The following is a 14,777-nucleotide window of genomic DNA, read 5'->3' as shown; positions in this document are numbered from 1 at the left end:
CTACGGGCAATTTAGCATGGCCAATTCACCTGACCCGCACATTTTTGGACTGTGGGAGTAAACCGGAGCACCCGGAGGAAACCCACGCAGACACGGGGAGAACGTGCAAACTCCACACAGTCAGTCGCCTGAGGCGGGAATTGAACCCAGGTCCCTGGCGCTGTGAGGCAGCAGTGCTAACCACTGTGCCACCGTGCCGCCCAGTCCCACCTCCCTGCACAGGCGCCCAATTGAGATCTGAAATTCACAATCACTCACATACTCGAGCTGCTTGTGGTTATGGAACATATTGAGACTCTAAGCCACATGGTCAATTTTGTAAATTCCAGCAATTTATTCTCCTCACAAGACAAGGCCTAACCCTGTACTGTACCTGTCCCAGGAGCTTTACTCTCAGCTTACCAGTGCAGAGGTAGCTCTACTTTCAGTTTAAAAGTGTAAATGGAGCTTCACTCTGTACCTAACCCCATTCTGTACCTGTCCTGGGAGCATCTGATGGAGACAGTGTCAAGGGTACTTTACTTCCATTTTAAAAGAGTTGAGGGAGCTTTACCCTGTATCTAAACTTCCTGGCCTAGGAGTCTGATGGGGCATCATTTTCAGTTTAAAAGAGATGGGGCAGTTTTAATCTATATCTAACCCTGTGCTGTTCCTGTTCTGAAAGTGTTTGATGGGGACAGTATAGGGGAAGTTTTACCCTGTATCTAAACCAAAGCTGTTCCTGTTCTGGGAATGTTTAATGGTGCAGTGCAGAGGTAGCTTTACTCCAAAGTGTGGGAGCTTAATTCTTAATCTGCTCCTACAGTGTTCTTATCTAATGTTGTCATCAACTCTCTAGTTTGGTCTTTCTTAATAACTGATTAAATAAAGAAGTATGAGTGAGTGAATAATGAGTGATTGGTTACATCCCTCTCAGACAGGAACTGAAACTATTCTCATACTTGGAGGCTTTCTTCTCCTGCGACACGATGAGGAGGTAGCCACGGTACCAGTGCACAATCTGCTTCTGGCCATCAAAAGCAAAGCAGGGCCCACGCTCGTCAGGCTGGTAGAGATACACACAGTCGTCGCCGGCAACAATCAACTGGTTGTCCTGTGAGGGGTCACAGAGGGCTGAACAACGTAGGCTGCAGCCATGGTTATCCAGCTCCACCATTGGGAACTCCTTCAGAGAAACATTGTATGACTACAAAAGAGAGAGGAGAACATAATACTAAGAAAAAGGTTGGCATTTATATAATACTTTTACTCTGTGATGTCCCAAACTAGTGAACAATCGCTGAAGTGTTTTAATGCAAGAAATACAGCAGGCACAGTAAGAGCCCACAAGCAGCAATGTGATCACGATGGAATAACCTGGTTCAGCAAATGCTGATTTGCAGGAAATTAGGAACAGACCCCTGTGCCTCTTTAAATGATGCCATGAGACCTGACACACCAGGTAGGAACATCTTATCCAGAAAGCAACTCCTGCGACATATCTCAATACTGACCCTCCGACAACGTGGTGAGCCCTTAATACTGACCCTCCAACAATGCAATGAAATCCAACTCACCTTGACATTCTCTGTTGTAACCACAAAGAGATGGGTTTGTTTCCCAGACTGTTGAAATCCAAGACCAGTGATGGGGTAGGTCCCCTCTGCTAGAACATCAGTCTTGCTGTGTCTGTCGCGAGTAATGTCTCCTTTCTTCAGGACAACACTCCCATCGGTGAAGCCTGTACAGAACAGTGTTGAGATCCAAGAGTCATAGACGTACAGCACGCAAATAAATCCTTTGGTCCTACTCGTTCATGCTGACCAGATATCCTAAATTAATCTACTCCTATTTTCCAGCACTTGGCCCATATTCCTCCAAACCCTTCCTATTTATACACCCATCCACATGCCTTTTAATTGTTGTAATCGTACCAGTCTCCTCCACTTCCTCCTGCAGCTCATTCCATAAATGCACCACCTCTGCGTGAAAAAGTTGCACCTTAGGTCCCTTTTAAATCTTTCCCCTCTCATCCTAAACTTATGCCCTCTAGTCTTGGACTCTCCCATCCCAGTAAAAAGTCCTTGTCTAATCACCCTATGCATGCCCCTTATGATTTTATAAACCTCTATAAGGTCATCCCTCAGCCTCCAATGCTACATGGAAAATAGCCCCATCCTGTTCCACCTCTCCCTATAACTCAAACCTTCGAGCCCTGGCCACATTCTTGTAAATCTTTTCTGAACCCTTTCAAATTTCACAACATCCATCAGAATCTTAACCTTTTCCCTTTCTATGTCGTTGGTTCCAATGTGGACAATGACCTCTTGCTGGCCCCCTCTCTCCCGTGAGAACATTCTGCACCCTCTCTGAGACATCCTTGATCCTGGCACCAGGGAAGCAACACACCATTCTGAATTTTCACTGCTGGCCACAGAAACGTCTGTCTGTACCTCAGACTAGTGGATCCCCTAACACAGGTGATCTCTTGGAATCTGACATACCCCTCGTTGCATTAGAGCCAGTCTCAATACCAAAAACTTGGCTGTTCGTGCTACGTTCCCCTGAGAATCCGTCACCCCCTACATTTTCCAAAACAGCATACCTGTTTGAAATGAGTATTGCCACAAAAGACTCCTGCCCGTGGTGCCGACCTCGCTTACCCTTCCTGGAGTTAACCCACCTATGTGACTGTATCTGAGACATTCCCCCCTTCCTATAACTGCCATCCATCACATACTGTTGCTGTTGCAAATTCCTCATCGCTTCTATCTGTCTCTCCAACCGATCCATTCAATCTGATAAGATTCGCAACCAACAGCATTTATGGCAGATATAATCTGCAGTAACCCTTAAACTCTCTTTAAACTCCCACATCTGACAAAAAGTACATATCACTCTACTAAAAGCTATTTTTGCTCCTTCACAATCTACAGACCCAGAACAAAGAAACCTTGGAGTACAGGTTCATAGCTCCTTGAAAGTGGAGTCGCAGGTAGATAAGGATAGCGAAGGTGGTGTTTGGTATATTTTCTTCTATTGGTCAGAGTATTGAGTACAGGGGTTGGAAGGTCATGTTGTGGCTATTCAGGACATTGGTTAGACCACTTTTGGAATAGTGCGTGCAATTCTGGTCTCCTTCCTATCGGAAAGATGTTGTGAAACTTGAAAGGGTTCAGAAAAGATTTACAAGGATGTTGCCAGGGTTGGAGGATTTGAGCTACAGGGAGAGGCTGAACAGGCTGGGGCTGTTTTCCCTGGATTTCCGGAGGCTGAGGGGTGACCTTATAGAGGTTTACAAAATTATATGGGGCATGGATAGGATAAATAGACAAAGTCTTTTTCCTGGGGTCAGGGAGTCCAGAACTAGAGGGCATAGGTTTAGGGTGAGATGGGAAAGATATAAAAGAGACCTAAGGAGCAACTTTTTCACACAGAGGGTGGTATACGTGTAAGGAATGAGCTGCCAGAGGAAGTGGTGGAGGCTGGTACAATTACAACATTTAAGAGGCAGTTGGATGGGTATATGAATAGGAAGGGTTTGGAGGGATATGGGCCGGGTGCTGGCAGGTGGGACTAGATTGGATTGGGATATCCGGTCGGCATGGACAGTTGGACCGAAGAGTCTGTTTCCATGCTGTACATCTCTATGACTCTATCCTTCTTAAATCAGGGAGCCCAGAACTGCACGCAGTATTCCAATACTGGCCTAAGCAATGTCCTGTACAGCTGCAACGTGACCTCCCAACTCCTATACACAATGCACTGTCCAATAAAAGGAAAGCATACCAAACACCTTCTTCACTATGCTATCTACCCGCATCTTCATTTTCCCAGGTCCTTATCATTAAGTGTACAAGTCCTGCCTTGATTTGCCTTTCCAAAATGCAGCACCTCACATTTACCTAAATTAAATTCCATCTGTCACACCTCAGCCCATTGGCCATCTGATCATGATCCTGTTGTACTCTGACATAACCTTCTTTGCTGTCCATTGCACTCCGATTTTGGTGTCATCTGCAAACTTCCTAACTATACCTCCTATGTTCACATCCAAATCATTTCTATAAATAATGAAACTCAGTGGACCCAGCACAGACCCTTGTGGCACTCCACTGGTCACAGGCCTCCAATCTGAATTGCAACCCTCCTGCACCATCCTCTGTCTTCTACCTCTGAGCCAGTTCTGCATCCAAATGGCGAGTTCTCCCTGTATTCCAAGTGATCTAACCTTGCTAACTAGTCTACCGTGAGGAACTGTATATAAGGGGAAGATAGATAAACACAGGAAAGTTATTAGACTATGCCTTTAGGGTGAGGTAGAGGAGGGAGAACCATTAGAATAGAGGTTTTGGGTTGAATGGTGTATTTTGTAAATTAGAGAAATCCTGAGTGCTTTAAAGAGTGCTGTCGTTTTTGAGGGATGGAGGAGGTGTGTGAGTGAATGAGGGAGGGAACAGTGTTTCATGATGAATGAAGTCTGTGAACAGATTCATGGCATTGATCTCTGAAGGTGCACAAACTAGCCAATCAGCTGTTGGTGTTTCGTACCAATTGCCATGTAGTTCAGGTTCTCGTGGACAGTGAGGCATGAAACTTCTGTGGGCTTGTTGCCAGGAATCGCGGAAAAGATCCGTGTGCAGAGAGGATTCCCACTGCTATCCCGCTTCTCTAGATTCCAGACCTTCACCTGGCATGTAAAAAAAAATAAAAATATTGAAGTCCACGAACTCCTAGTTTATTGAGAATCCAGTTCATTATTAATTCTAACTAACAAAACTGCAAATTTCTTGTACAAATCGAAGTGTTTTCATAGAAAACCAGCCATAAACACACAACACCAGTTATTCTCCAGGAGCAGAGAACATGGTCAATATTTGACTTTGGAGGGTGAGCAGTGACTCACAGGAAGCTGTCTCACTGCTGAATTAGAAGGACGTGGGTTAAAGAAATCGTTGGGCTTTAGCAAAATCCAGGTTGCAGTTCATGTACCGAGAGTGTGCCACACTATCAGGGATGTCATCTATCGGATGAAACATTTAATCCATGCCTGTCTGTTCTCTCAGGTGAGAGTAAAAGATCCTATGGCACTATTTTGACAATGATAATGGGGGTTTTCCTCAGGTGCAATCTTTATACCTCAAGTAACATCACAAAACAATGATCATCTGGTCATTTTCATATTGTTTGGAAGAGGTTGACGTGCACTCATTGGCTGCTGGGACTCCCATTGGTGACTACATTTCATAATTTCATAATGATGACATTTCATAATCTACTTTGTCAGATGAGACATGCCTGGAAAGGCTGGAGGCTATGACAGGTACTATATAAATGCAGTCTTCACATACCAAGGTTTCGTAAAACCATTTGCTCAGGTTGAATCAGATTGGTCACAACTTGCATCATGAACACAGACTTGAGCAGTTCTAACCCTCCCTCAACCCTGTTGCTGGAATGTTCACGTAACCCTGGTTCAGTCTAAGCTCCTGTCTTTGAAAAACTTCACGTTTTTTAAAAATTCATTAATGGGATGAGAGTGGTGCTGGCTGGGCCAGTATTTACTACCCAACCCCAGTTGCTTGATGTGGTGGTGAGCTGCCTTCTTGAACTGCTGCAGTCCATGTGCTGTGGGTAGACCCACAATTACCTGAGAGAGAGAATTACAGGACATTGACCCAGTGACACTGAAGGAACAGTAATATATATCCAAGTAGGATGGTGAGAGGCTTACTGGGGAACTTGCAAGGGGTGGTGTTACCATGTATCTGCTGCCCCTGTCCTTCTCAATGGCAGCGGTTTTGGGCTTTGGAAGATGATGTCTGAGGATCTTTGGTGAATTTCTGCAGTGCATCATGCAGAGAGCACACACTGCTGCAACTGAGTGGATTGGAGGGAGTACATGTTTGTGGATATGGTACCAATCAAGTGGCTGCTTTGTCTTGGATGGTGTCAAGGTTCCTAAGTGTTGTTTGAGCTGCACCCATCTAGGCAAGTGAGAGTATCTCATCACACTCCTGACTCGTGCCCTGTAGATTGGGGGGGGGGGGGTCAGAAGGCAGGTTATTCGCTGTAATATTTCTAGTCTCTGATCTGCTTTTGTAGCCACTGTGTTTAGGTGTTGATTCTGGTCAGTCAATGCTAACCCCTAGTCCATTTATAATGGAGGATTTAGCGACAGCAATGCCATTGAGCATCAGCGGGTGATGGATCGATTTCCTTTTGTTGGCAATGGTAATGTCTGATGTGCTTCTTGCCACAACAAACCAGGATATTATCCAGATCTTGCACCATATGGACAAATCACAAAAACTGTGCAGTCATCAATGAATTTTTCTCACTTCTGACCTTATGATGGAGGAAAGGTCATTAATGAAACAGCTGAAGATGATAGGGCCCAGGACACTACCCTGAGGAACTCTGGGGAGATGTTCTGCAGCTGAGATGATTGACCTCCAGCAACCTCAACCATCTTGCTTTGTCCCAGGTATGACTCCAACCAATGGAGAGTTTGCCCTGATACCTATTGACTCCAATTTTTCTAGAACTCCTTGATGCCACATGCAGTCAATTACTGCTACTATCATGGACAGTCACTCTCACATCATGTCCGGAATTCATGACTCGACTGCCTCATCCCTTCTGCTCCTTCCTTACTCAATGACTGAGTTATATTTCATATGTTAAAGCTTTTAAAGGATCTCATCCTTTCTGACCTACAGTCTCTTCCAGCTCTACAGCCTCTCCTTGAACTTATTGCGATGAATACTTTAATTCTGACCTCCTTCATGTCAGCATTACTTTTATTTTCAGTCACTTTCACACCACCCAATTACGTCTCTCTAAACTTCTTCACTTCCCTCTCAGTCTTTTAAAACCTTCCTTAAAACTGAGCATTTTGATTTAGCTTCTAACCACATCTATCATCTTTGACATAATGTTCTTTTTTTTTAAAATCGGTGAGGCCAATGATTAGTACTTTAGGACATCGAGTCATAGAGATGTACAGCACAGCAACAGACCCTTCGGTCCAACTTGTCCAATCCGACCAGATATCCCAACCCAATCTAGTCCCACCTGCCAGCACCTGGCCAATATCCCTCCAAACTGTTCCTCCTCAAAAACCCATCCAGATACCCCTTAAATGTTGCGATTGTACCAGCCTCCACCACTTCCTCTGGCAGCTCATTCCATACACATACCACCCTCTGTGTGAAAAAGTTGCCCCTTAGGTCTCATATCTTTACCCGCTCACCCTAAACCTATGTCCTCTAGTTTTGGATTCTCCCACCCCAGGGAAAAGAATTTAACCTATCCACGCCCCTCATGATTTTATAAACCTCCAAAAGGTCACCCTCAGCCTCTGACACTCCAGGGAAAACAGCTCCAGCCTATTCAACCTCTCCCTATAGCTCAAAACACTCCAACCCTGGCAACATCCTTGCAAATTTTTTCTGAACCCTTTCAAGATTCACAACATTCCTTCTAATAGGAAGGAGACCAGAATTGCATGCAGTATTCCAACAGTGGCCTAACCAATGTCCTATACAGCCCCAACATGACCTCCCAATTCCTGTACTCAATACTTTGACCAATAAAGGAAAGCATACAAAATGCTTTCTTCACTATCCTATATACCTGCGACTCCACTGTCAAGGAGCTATGAACCTGCACTCCAAGGTCTCTTTGTTCAGCAACACTCCCGCAACCTTAGCATTAAGTGTATAACTCCTGCTGAGATTTATTTTCCCAAAATGCAGCAATTCACATTTATCTAAATTAAACTCCATCTGCCACTTCTCAGCCCATTGCCCCATCTGATCAAGATCCCATTGTTTAAGAGGTAACCTTCTTCACTGTCCACTACACCTCCAATTTTGGTGTCATCTGCAAACTTACTAACTGTATCTCTTACATAAATGATTTGGATATGAACATAAATGACAAAAAGCCCAGCACCGATTTTTGTGGCTCTCCACTGGTCACAGGCCTCCAGTCTGAAAATAAAATCCTCTACCACCACCTTGTCTTCGATCTTTGAGCCAGTTCTATAACTAAATGGCTAGTTCACCCTGTATGCCATGAGATCTAACCTTGCTAACCAGTCTCCCATGGGGCACTTTGCCGAATGCCTTATTGAAGACCATATGGATCGTGTCCACCGCTCTGCCCTCATCAATCCTCTTTGTTATTTCTTCAAAAAATTCAAGTTTGTGAGACACGATTTTCCATGCACAAAGCCATGTTAACTAACCCTGATCAGTTCTTGCATTTCCAAATACATGTACATCCTGTCCCTCAGGATTCTCTCCAACAATTTGCCCACCACTGATGTCAGACTAACCAGTCTATAGTTCCCTGGCTTGTCCTCACCACCTTCTTAAATAGTGGCGCCATGTTAGCCAGCCTCCAGCCTTCCAGCACCTCACCTGTGACTATCGATGATAAACATGTCTCAGCAAGGGGCCCAGCAGTCACTTCCCTAGCTTCCCACAGAGTTCTAGGATTCACCTGATCAGATCTTGGGGATTTATCCACTTATATGTTTTAAGACATCCAGCATTTCCTCCTCTGTAATATGGACATTTTTCAAGATGTCACCATCTATTTCCCCACATTCTTTATCTTCCTTTTCCTTTTCCACAGTATCTTCTATATTTGGGAAAATAAGCATTCAGACATTACTGGACTGCAAGGATTTGCCAGGAGATTGTTTGGAACTGGAAAGCAGTGCCCAAAGATTTCGAGAAAGGTAAAAGATGGAGCTTTTTGATTTAATTGTTGAGCAAACAGACCAGAAAAGCCCAATGGATAGATGATGCCATCGCCTAGTAATAGCTTCTGGACGGAGGTGCTGGTGCTTTGTCAGTACGCTGTAGAAACTGTGAGCAGTTGGAGCTTACAAGGATGTAATATTGTCTGTAAGCATTAAAGCTTGAAGGTGAAAGCAGCACTCTCTAGTGTCGCTTTCAGAAGTAGTTTGGGTGAATAAAAAATCCAATAAAGTTTCAAAACTCCCAACGGTTTGTCTTCCAAATATAAGATTTGGTCTGAGATTTCTGTAACTGACAGCAATGGGAGATAGCTAACAACAAACATCCAATCCTTTTAGCTGGAGTTCTTAATCAACAGGTTTTCCCCTATTTTTTCCTACAAATTGCTACAGATCTGTGCTGTGTAGCTCTGTGACCTGACTGTGTACATGTATGTGTGTAGATTTAGGATTAAGGGGAGATCAACTAATTTGTATACTCAAAGATATAAACAGTTTGCTTGGTGTTTGGAAATAATAAATGTGTTATTTTTGAGTTTATTGAAAAGCCTCATGAAAGCCTTTTTGGTTCTAGTTAACACCAATTAAGTCATTTTTGATGCCAATAAGACATTTACATTTGGTACACCCATGGAAACAGTGAGTCTTTATATCCAGGTGCAGTCCTCCCATCAGTGTCATAACTACATGAAAGGTGTTATGTAAATACAACTTGTTGCTGGATTAACCAGTATACCAACAACACACTTCGCAGTTTTCAAAGTCATAGAATTATCATGGGGCAGAAGTAGGTCATGGTGCAGGAAAGCTTGGCCCAATCAGTTTTAACGTCTAGATTTACTCTGCGCACAGATATCAGGGATCGGGAGAACACATGTAGGCAGATCATGGTGATGGGCAGGACAGGTAGGGTTGTGATAGTTGGTGATTTGAACTACCCAGAGTAGACTGGGAAAAAGATAGAGTGTAGTGCATAAAAGGGGAGAAATTCCTGCAATGTGTGGAGAATTTTTTGGAACAGTTCACTTTCATTCCTAACAGTGAGGAAGCTAAGGCAGGCCAAGTGGAGATTAGAGCGGGGGAAGCATTTGAGAAATAATATTTAAACTTGTTATAATTAGTAAGTTTGAAAGAGGCAAAAAAATCAAGGATTAAGATCCCAGACAGAAAAAGATTTTAGGCGTATAAAAGTTGATCTGAAACAGGTTAATTAGAAATGCATTTTGGTGGATAAAAGAGGGCAAAAACTGGGAGAATTTCAAAACTGTGGTAAATAGGGTGCAAGCTAGGTACACAACCAGGAGAAATACAGGGTTCCCAAAGCTAGAGTACTCTGGATGACTGAGAATATTGATGGGAAAAATGAGGAAATAAACTGAAGCACATGATGCATACTGGAATAACAATGGCAATATAGATCAGGAAGACTACCTCATGTGTAGGGGAGAGGCTAAGGCTGGAATTAGGAAAACTAAGGAGCAACATGAGGAAAGGATGGTAGGTGTTATGAAGGTATAAGGGGTATTGTACCGTTAAGAGAGTCGAAGGGCTTAGCAAGCACACAGAGTGCTGGAAAATTTACAGTGTAACATTTGGTACAGCAGCTAGCAGCACCTGGGTTGCTCTGAGACAAAGAGCAAATTCAAATTCAGCCAATTAATTTAAATTATGCATCGAGGGTGTGGTGCTGGAAAAGCACAGCAGGTCGGGCAGCATCTGAGGAGCAAAAGAGTTGACATTTCGGGTATAACCCCTTCATCATCTGCCCAGATACTAAACTCCAATCAAGTTTAAATTTGGTATTTTGATAACATTAAAAACCAATGAAACAATCTGATGCTTTAGGGTATAAATATTAAATACATTGAACAGTTGGAGGAGAACTGCCAACAGATGTAGGCAGCCGAGAGGTACCTGTCTGGAGAAGGAGCCTGCACTGGAAAAAGGACCTACACCGACCTGGAGAGCAAACCTACAGAGGAAGATACCAGGAGAAAATTCAACAGCTGGCTTGTTTTGAAATTTAAATTTTTCTGTAATTCTTAATCAGGGGCTTTATCAGGCCAGTATTGTAGAGGGGAAGGTAAAAGAAAAGTTTAGATAAATGTGTTGTAAATAGTTGTTAATTAACTATTTTCTGTTAGACTTTAAAAAATTAAAGTTGTTAATTTTTAATTTAAATAACGACTTTTGGGATAGTTCTTTGCCTCTCGAATTTTAATAAATTACAGCACAGGGTGAATTTTTTCTGTGTTGCTAGTTTAAATTAGCAGAGAGGTTTACCCCGGGTTGTAACAGTAGGCTGTGCTAAAACAACTAGTAATATGTTTATCAAACTTATTAATAGCAAAAGACTAGCGAACAATAGAGCGAGCTCCAAAAGGGACAAGCAGGGTAAGCCGCTCACTGAAGCAATGGTATGGTAGAGGTACGAAATGAGTACTTTCTTTGTCTTTACCAAATTATAAAAATGTGACAAGGACTGAATTGAAAATGCAGATGTTTAACAACGAAACAGTCTAGTGTTAGAGGTGTCAAAAAGGCTGGCAGCACTCCAGGTAGAGAAGTTGCGAGGCCCAAATGGGATGTATGCTGGAATGCTGAGAGACTATGGGAGCAACTTGTGGCGCCATTGACAGAAATCTTCTATGCCTCTCTGAATGTCGAATGAGTCCTGGGGCAGGGGCAGCTGGAAATGTTGACACCATTGTTTAAGAAAGGGGCAAATAACAACCCAGGAAATTACAGAGCTATCAACTTGCTGCCAGTAGCGGGGAAAGCTGACAGAGACCATAATACAGGATAAGGTATTTATACACAGATAAATGCAAGTTAATACTCTCGGCAATCAACATGACTTTGTCAAGGCAAGTCATGTATGACAAATTTAATTAGATCTTTTGATTAGGAGTCACAAGCAGTGGATGACAATAGTACTGTGGATGTTGCATATTTGGTCTTTCAGAAAACATTTGATGGCAGATTGATTAATAAATTACAAATGTTTGAAATTGCTGGGTCCTTAGTAGCATGGATTAGAAGCTGGTTAAAGGATAGGAAGCAGAGGGTAGGTATAGATGGGGATTTCTCAGACTGGAAACTAGTTGAAAGTAGTGTTTCTCAGGTATCAGTGTTGGGATCCTTGCTTTTTCTGATTTACATAAATCTTTCTGAGCTGGGTATTGAGGGCAAAACCTTGAAATTTACAGATGATACTAGTCTCGGGTGAATTGTGAAACTGATATTGATCGGCTTCAGATGGTCTTTGACAAATTGACCAATTACCTGGCAGATAAATTTCAATGCAGAGAAATGGAATGCATTTTGGTAGAAGAAACATGGAGACACTACACAGGCTGAACAGTACAACTCTGAGAGGAATAGAGGAGCAAAGGAATTTCAGATCACGACTGCATAATTCTCCAATGGTGGCCAGGCAAGTTGAAACAGTTGTTAAGGTGCCTCATAGGATCAATAGGTTTATACTCAATGCATTTATTTATAAAAACAAAGAAGTGATGCTACACCTCTACAAATCAACGGTCAGACCATATTTGGGTACTGTATTCAATTTCAGTTATGGGCATATTATTTAAAGAATTTGTTCAATCTTTTCAAAAGAGTGCAAAGAGGAGTTACTGGAATGATACCAGTAATTGGGTACTTTAGCTACAAGATGAGACAATGGGCTTATTCTTATTGAAGCAGAGAACATTAAGAGGTGATTTTCTTGAGATATCCAAAATTATGAACAACTTTGACAGGATAAAGGATTCCATGAGCTGGCAAGTCAGTAGTCACAAGGATCACAATTTCAAGATTGTCAGCAAGAGACCTAGGAGTATGATGAGGAGAAACTTCACTGGAAACAGAGTCCATACAAGGTTCCAAAAGAAAGCTGAATATATAGTTGAAAGTGATGAACTGAGAGAGTTACAGAGATAGTGCTGGATACTGGTAACTAGATAGCTCTACTAATCGATAGAATACCTCCCCTCCATACTGTAAATTCTATGAGTGACACCACTCCCAATGGTTCAGGTCTATGCCCTGATCAGGCGCTGAGGGGAAGCTGGGAAAGAGTGCTTATGGATCCAGTACCCAAGGATACAGGGTCCAATGAAAAGTTCATAGAAAAACTGGACTGGGGCAGGTGAAAGGAAAGTAATAATGTTAATATATATTAAGTTTAGCTCTCAAGTGAGCAAATGAACTTGATTGCTACAGCTTCTCTTTGCTTGATATGCATTTTCAAACTGTCAGGGATGTGTTGATAATCTCGCATATGGACAGTGGGAATCGAATCTCAGACTTATCAGCCAATTAACAAAGTTATCACTCACCAGAGGATTAATGCCAAGCTCATCCTCGCCCACTGAGACCAGAATACTGTGCTGCTTGAGCTGGTAGAGGTGTGTAACTCGCAGCTTGTATGCTTGGAAGGAGGTGGATTGTAATGTTCGAGGCACAAACCAGATATTCCCCTCAATATGTGCTATGTGGTTAAGGAATTCCTTCATTACAAATCCAACAAACCCAATTTTGAGAGGTGGAGAAAGTATCACAACATGAATCAGGACCAAGACACTTTCTTGATCACTGTCAGAAGGTTGAGAAGATTCACTGGCAACTGTTCCTCTAAAACGGAATCACCAGCACAGAGACTGCAGCAGCTTCAGACCCCTCCTGCTCTCAGTCCAAACAGCAGCAAGACCTGCTGCAGGAAATTGATCCAGCCAAGGACAGGGAGTGGAAGCTGAAAATGTGTTGCTGGAAAAGCACAGCCAGTCAGGCAGCATCCAAGGAGCAGGAGAATCGACGTTTGGGGCATGAGCCCTTCATTCCAGCAACACATTTTCAGCTCTGATCTCCAACATCTGCAGACCTCACTTTCTCCTCCTAAAGGGAGTGGAAGCCTCATAAAAAAACTCATAGAATCCCTAAAGTGTGGAAACAGGCCCAACAAGTCCACACCGACCCTCTGGACAGTTACCCACCCAGACAAATTCCCCAGACCTATTATCCGCATTCACCCCTCACTAATGCAGCTAACCTACACATCCCTGAACACTATGGGCAATTTAGCATGGCCAATTCACCTGACCTGCACATCTTTGGATGGTGGGAGAAAACCAGAGAACCCAGAGGAAACCCACACAGACAAAGGGAGAATGTGCAAACTCCACATAGACAGTGGCCCGAGGCTGGAATTGAACCTGGGACCCTGGTGCTGACAGGCAGCAGTGCTAACCACTGAGCCACCCCAGACCGAGCACATTCCTGTAGCCGAGCCTGGGGTTGCAGCCCCGGTCCGAGAGGCAGAAGCAGAGGCTTCACGGAGGGATGGGAGGCACACGGGCCGAGGAGGGGGAGCGGCCTGAAGCCTGGGGGTTGCGGTGGGCGGGAAGGGGAGCCTGAAGCCCAGGCCAAGGGGGAAAGAGGGTCCGTGGTCCCGGAGGGTGAGGGAGAGACGAGTCCGAGGCCCCGGGGGGGGGGGTGGCGGGAGGCCGAGGCCGAGGCCCCGGGGGGTGGCGGGAGGCCGAGGCCCCGGGGGTGGGGTGGGGGAGAGAGAGAGTCCGAGGCCCGCCCCCCTCCTCTCCTCCCCGGGCTGAGGTGAAGGATATCCCCCAGCACCAGGCTGCCCCTGCCGCTGGTGCAGACGCTGATGGCCGAGTCCCCGGGGCAGCGGAACTCGGTGGCGGCGGCGGCCGCCTCCCCCCGCTCCAGCAGCGGCTCCTTGTCGAAGAAAACGAACCGTCTCCATTGCAGGAAGGCAGCCATCTTACAGTCACGTGATCGCAGGGTCATGTGACCCTCCTTAAAGGGGAACCGCTCATCACGTGGTCACCGGTTGGCCAACACCAGGCCATTCAGCCCTTCACAGCTGCAAATGTGTTGCTGGTCAAAGCACAGCAGGCCAGGCAGCATCTCAGGAATAGGGAATTCGACGTTTCGAGCATAAGCCCTTCATCAGGAATGAGAGAGAGTAGCCAAGCAGGCTAAGATAAAAGGTAGGGAGGGGGGA

At 44.4% G+C, this 14,777-nt stretch overlaps 1 protein-coding gene across 1 annotated transcript in view; it reads right to left on the bottom strand.

Moving 5' to 3' along the window:
• The window catches only part of vps11 (VPS11 core subunit of CORVET and HOPS complexes), a 41,578-nt gene extending 27,039 nt beyond the window's left edge, over positions 1–14,539 (bottom strand). The window contains exons 1-5 of the mRNA XM_060846779.1: positions 14,377–14,539; positions 13,096–13,244; positions 4,531–4,669; positions 1,557–1,720; positions 942–1,186 (exon numbers count right to left, since the gene is read on the bottom strand). Of these exons, the coding sequence (XP_060702762.1) occupies positions 942–1,186; positions 1,557–1,720; positions 4,531–4,669; positions 13,096–13,244; positions 14,377–14,533 (854 nt within the window). The 5' untranslated portion in view covers positions 14,534–14,539. The remainder of the gene's footprint in view (positions 1–941; positions 1,187–1,556; positions 1,721–4,530; positions 4,670–13,095; positions 13,245–14,376) is intronic.
• Positions 14,540–14,777: the final 238 nt, after the last annotated feature.

This window comes from Hemiscyllium ocellatum, chromosome 29 (genome assembly GCF_020745735.1).
Source record: "Hemiscyllium ocellatum isolate sHemOce1 chromosome 29, sHemOce1.pat.X.cur, whole genome shotgun sequence".
Taxonomy (NCBI): Eukaryota; Metazoa; Chordata; class Chondrichthyes; order Orectolobiformes; family Hemiscylliidae; genus Hemiscyllium; species Hemiscyllium ocellatum.
Note: the sequence above shows the minus strand (reverse complement) of the source record. Positions and strands in the feature narration are given on the sequence as shown.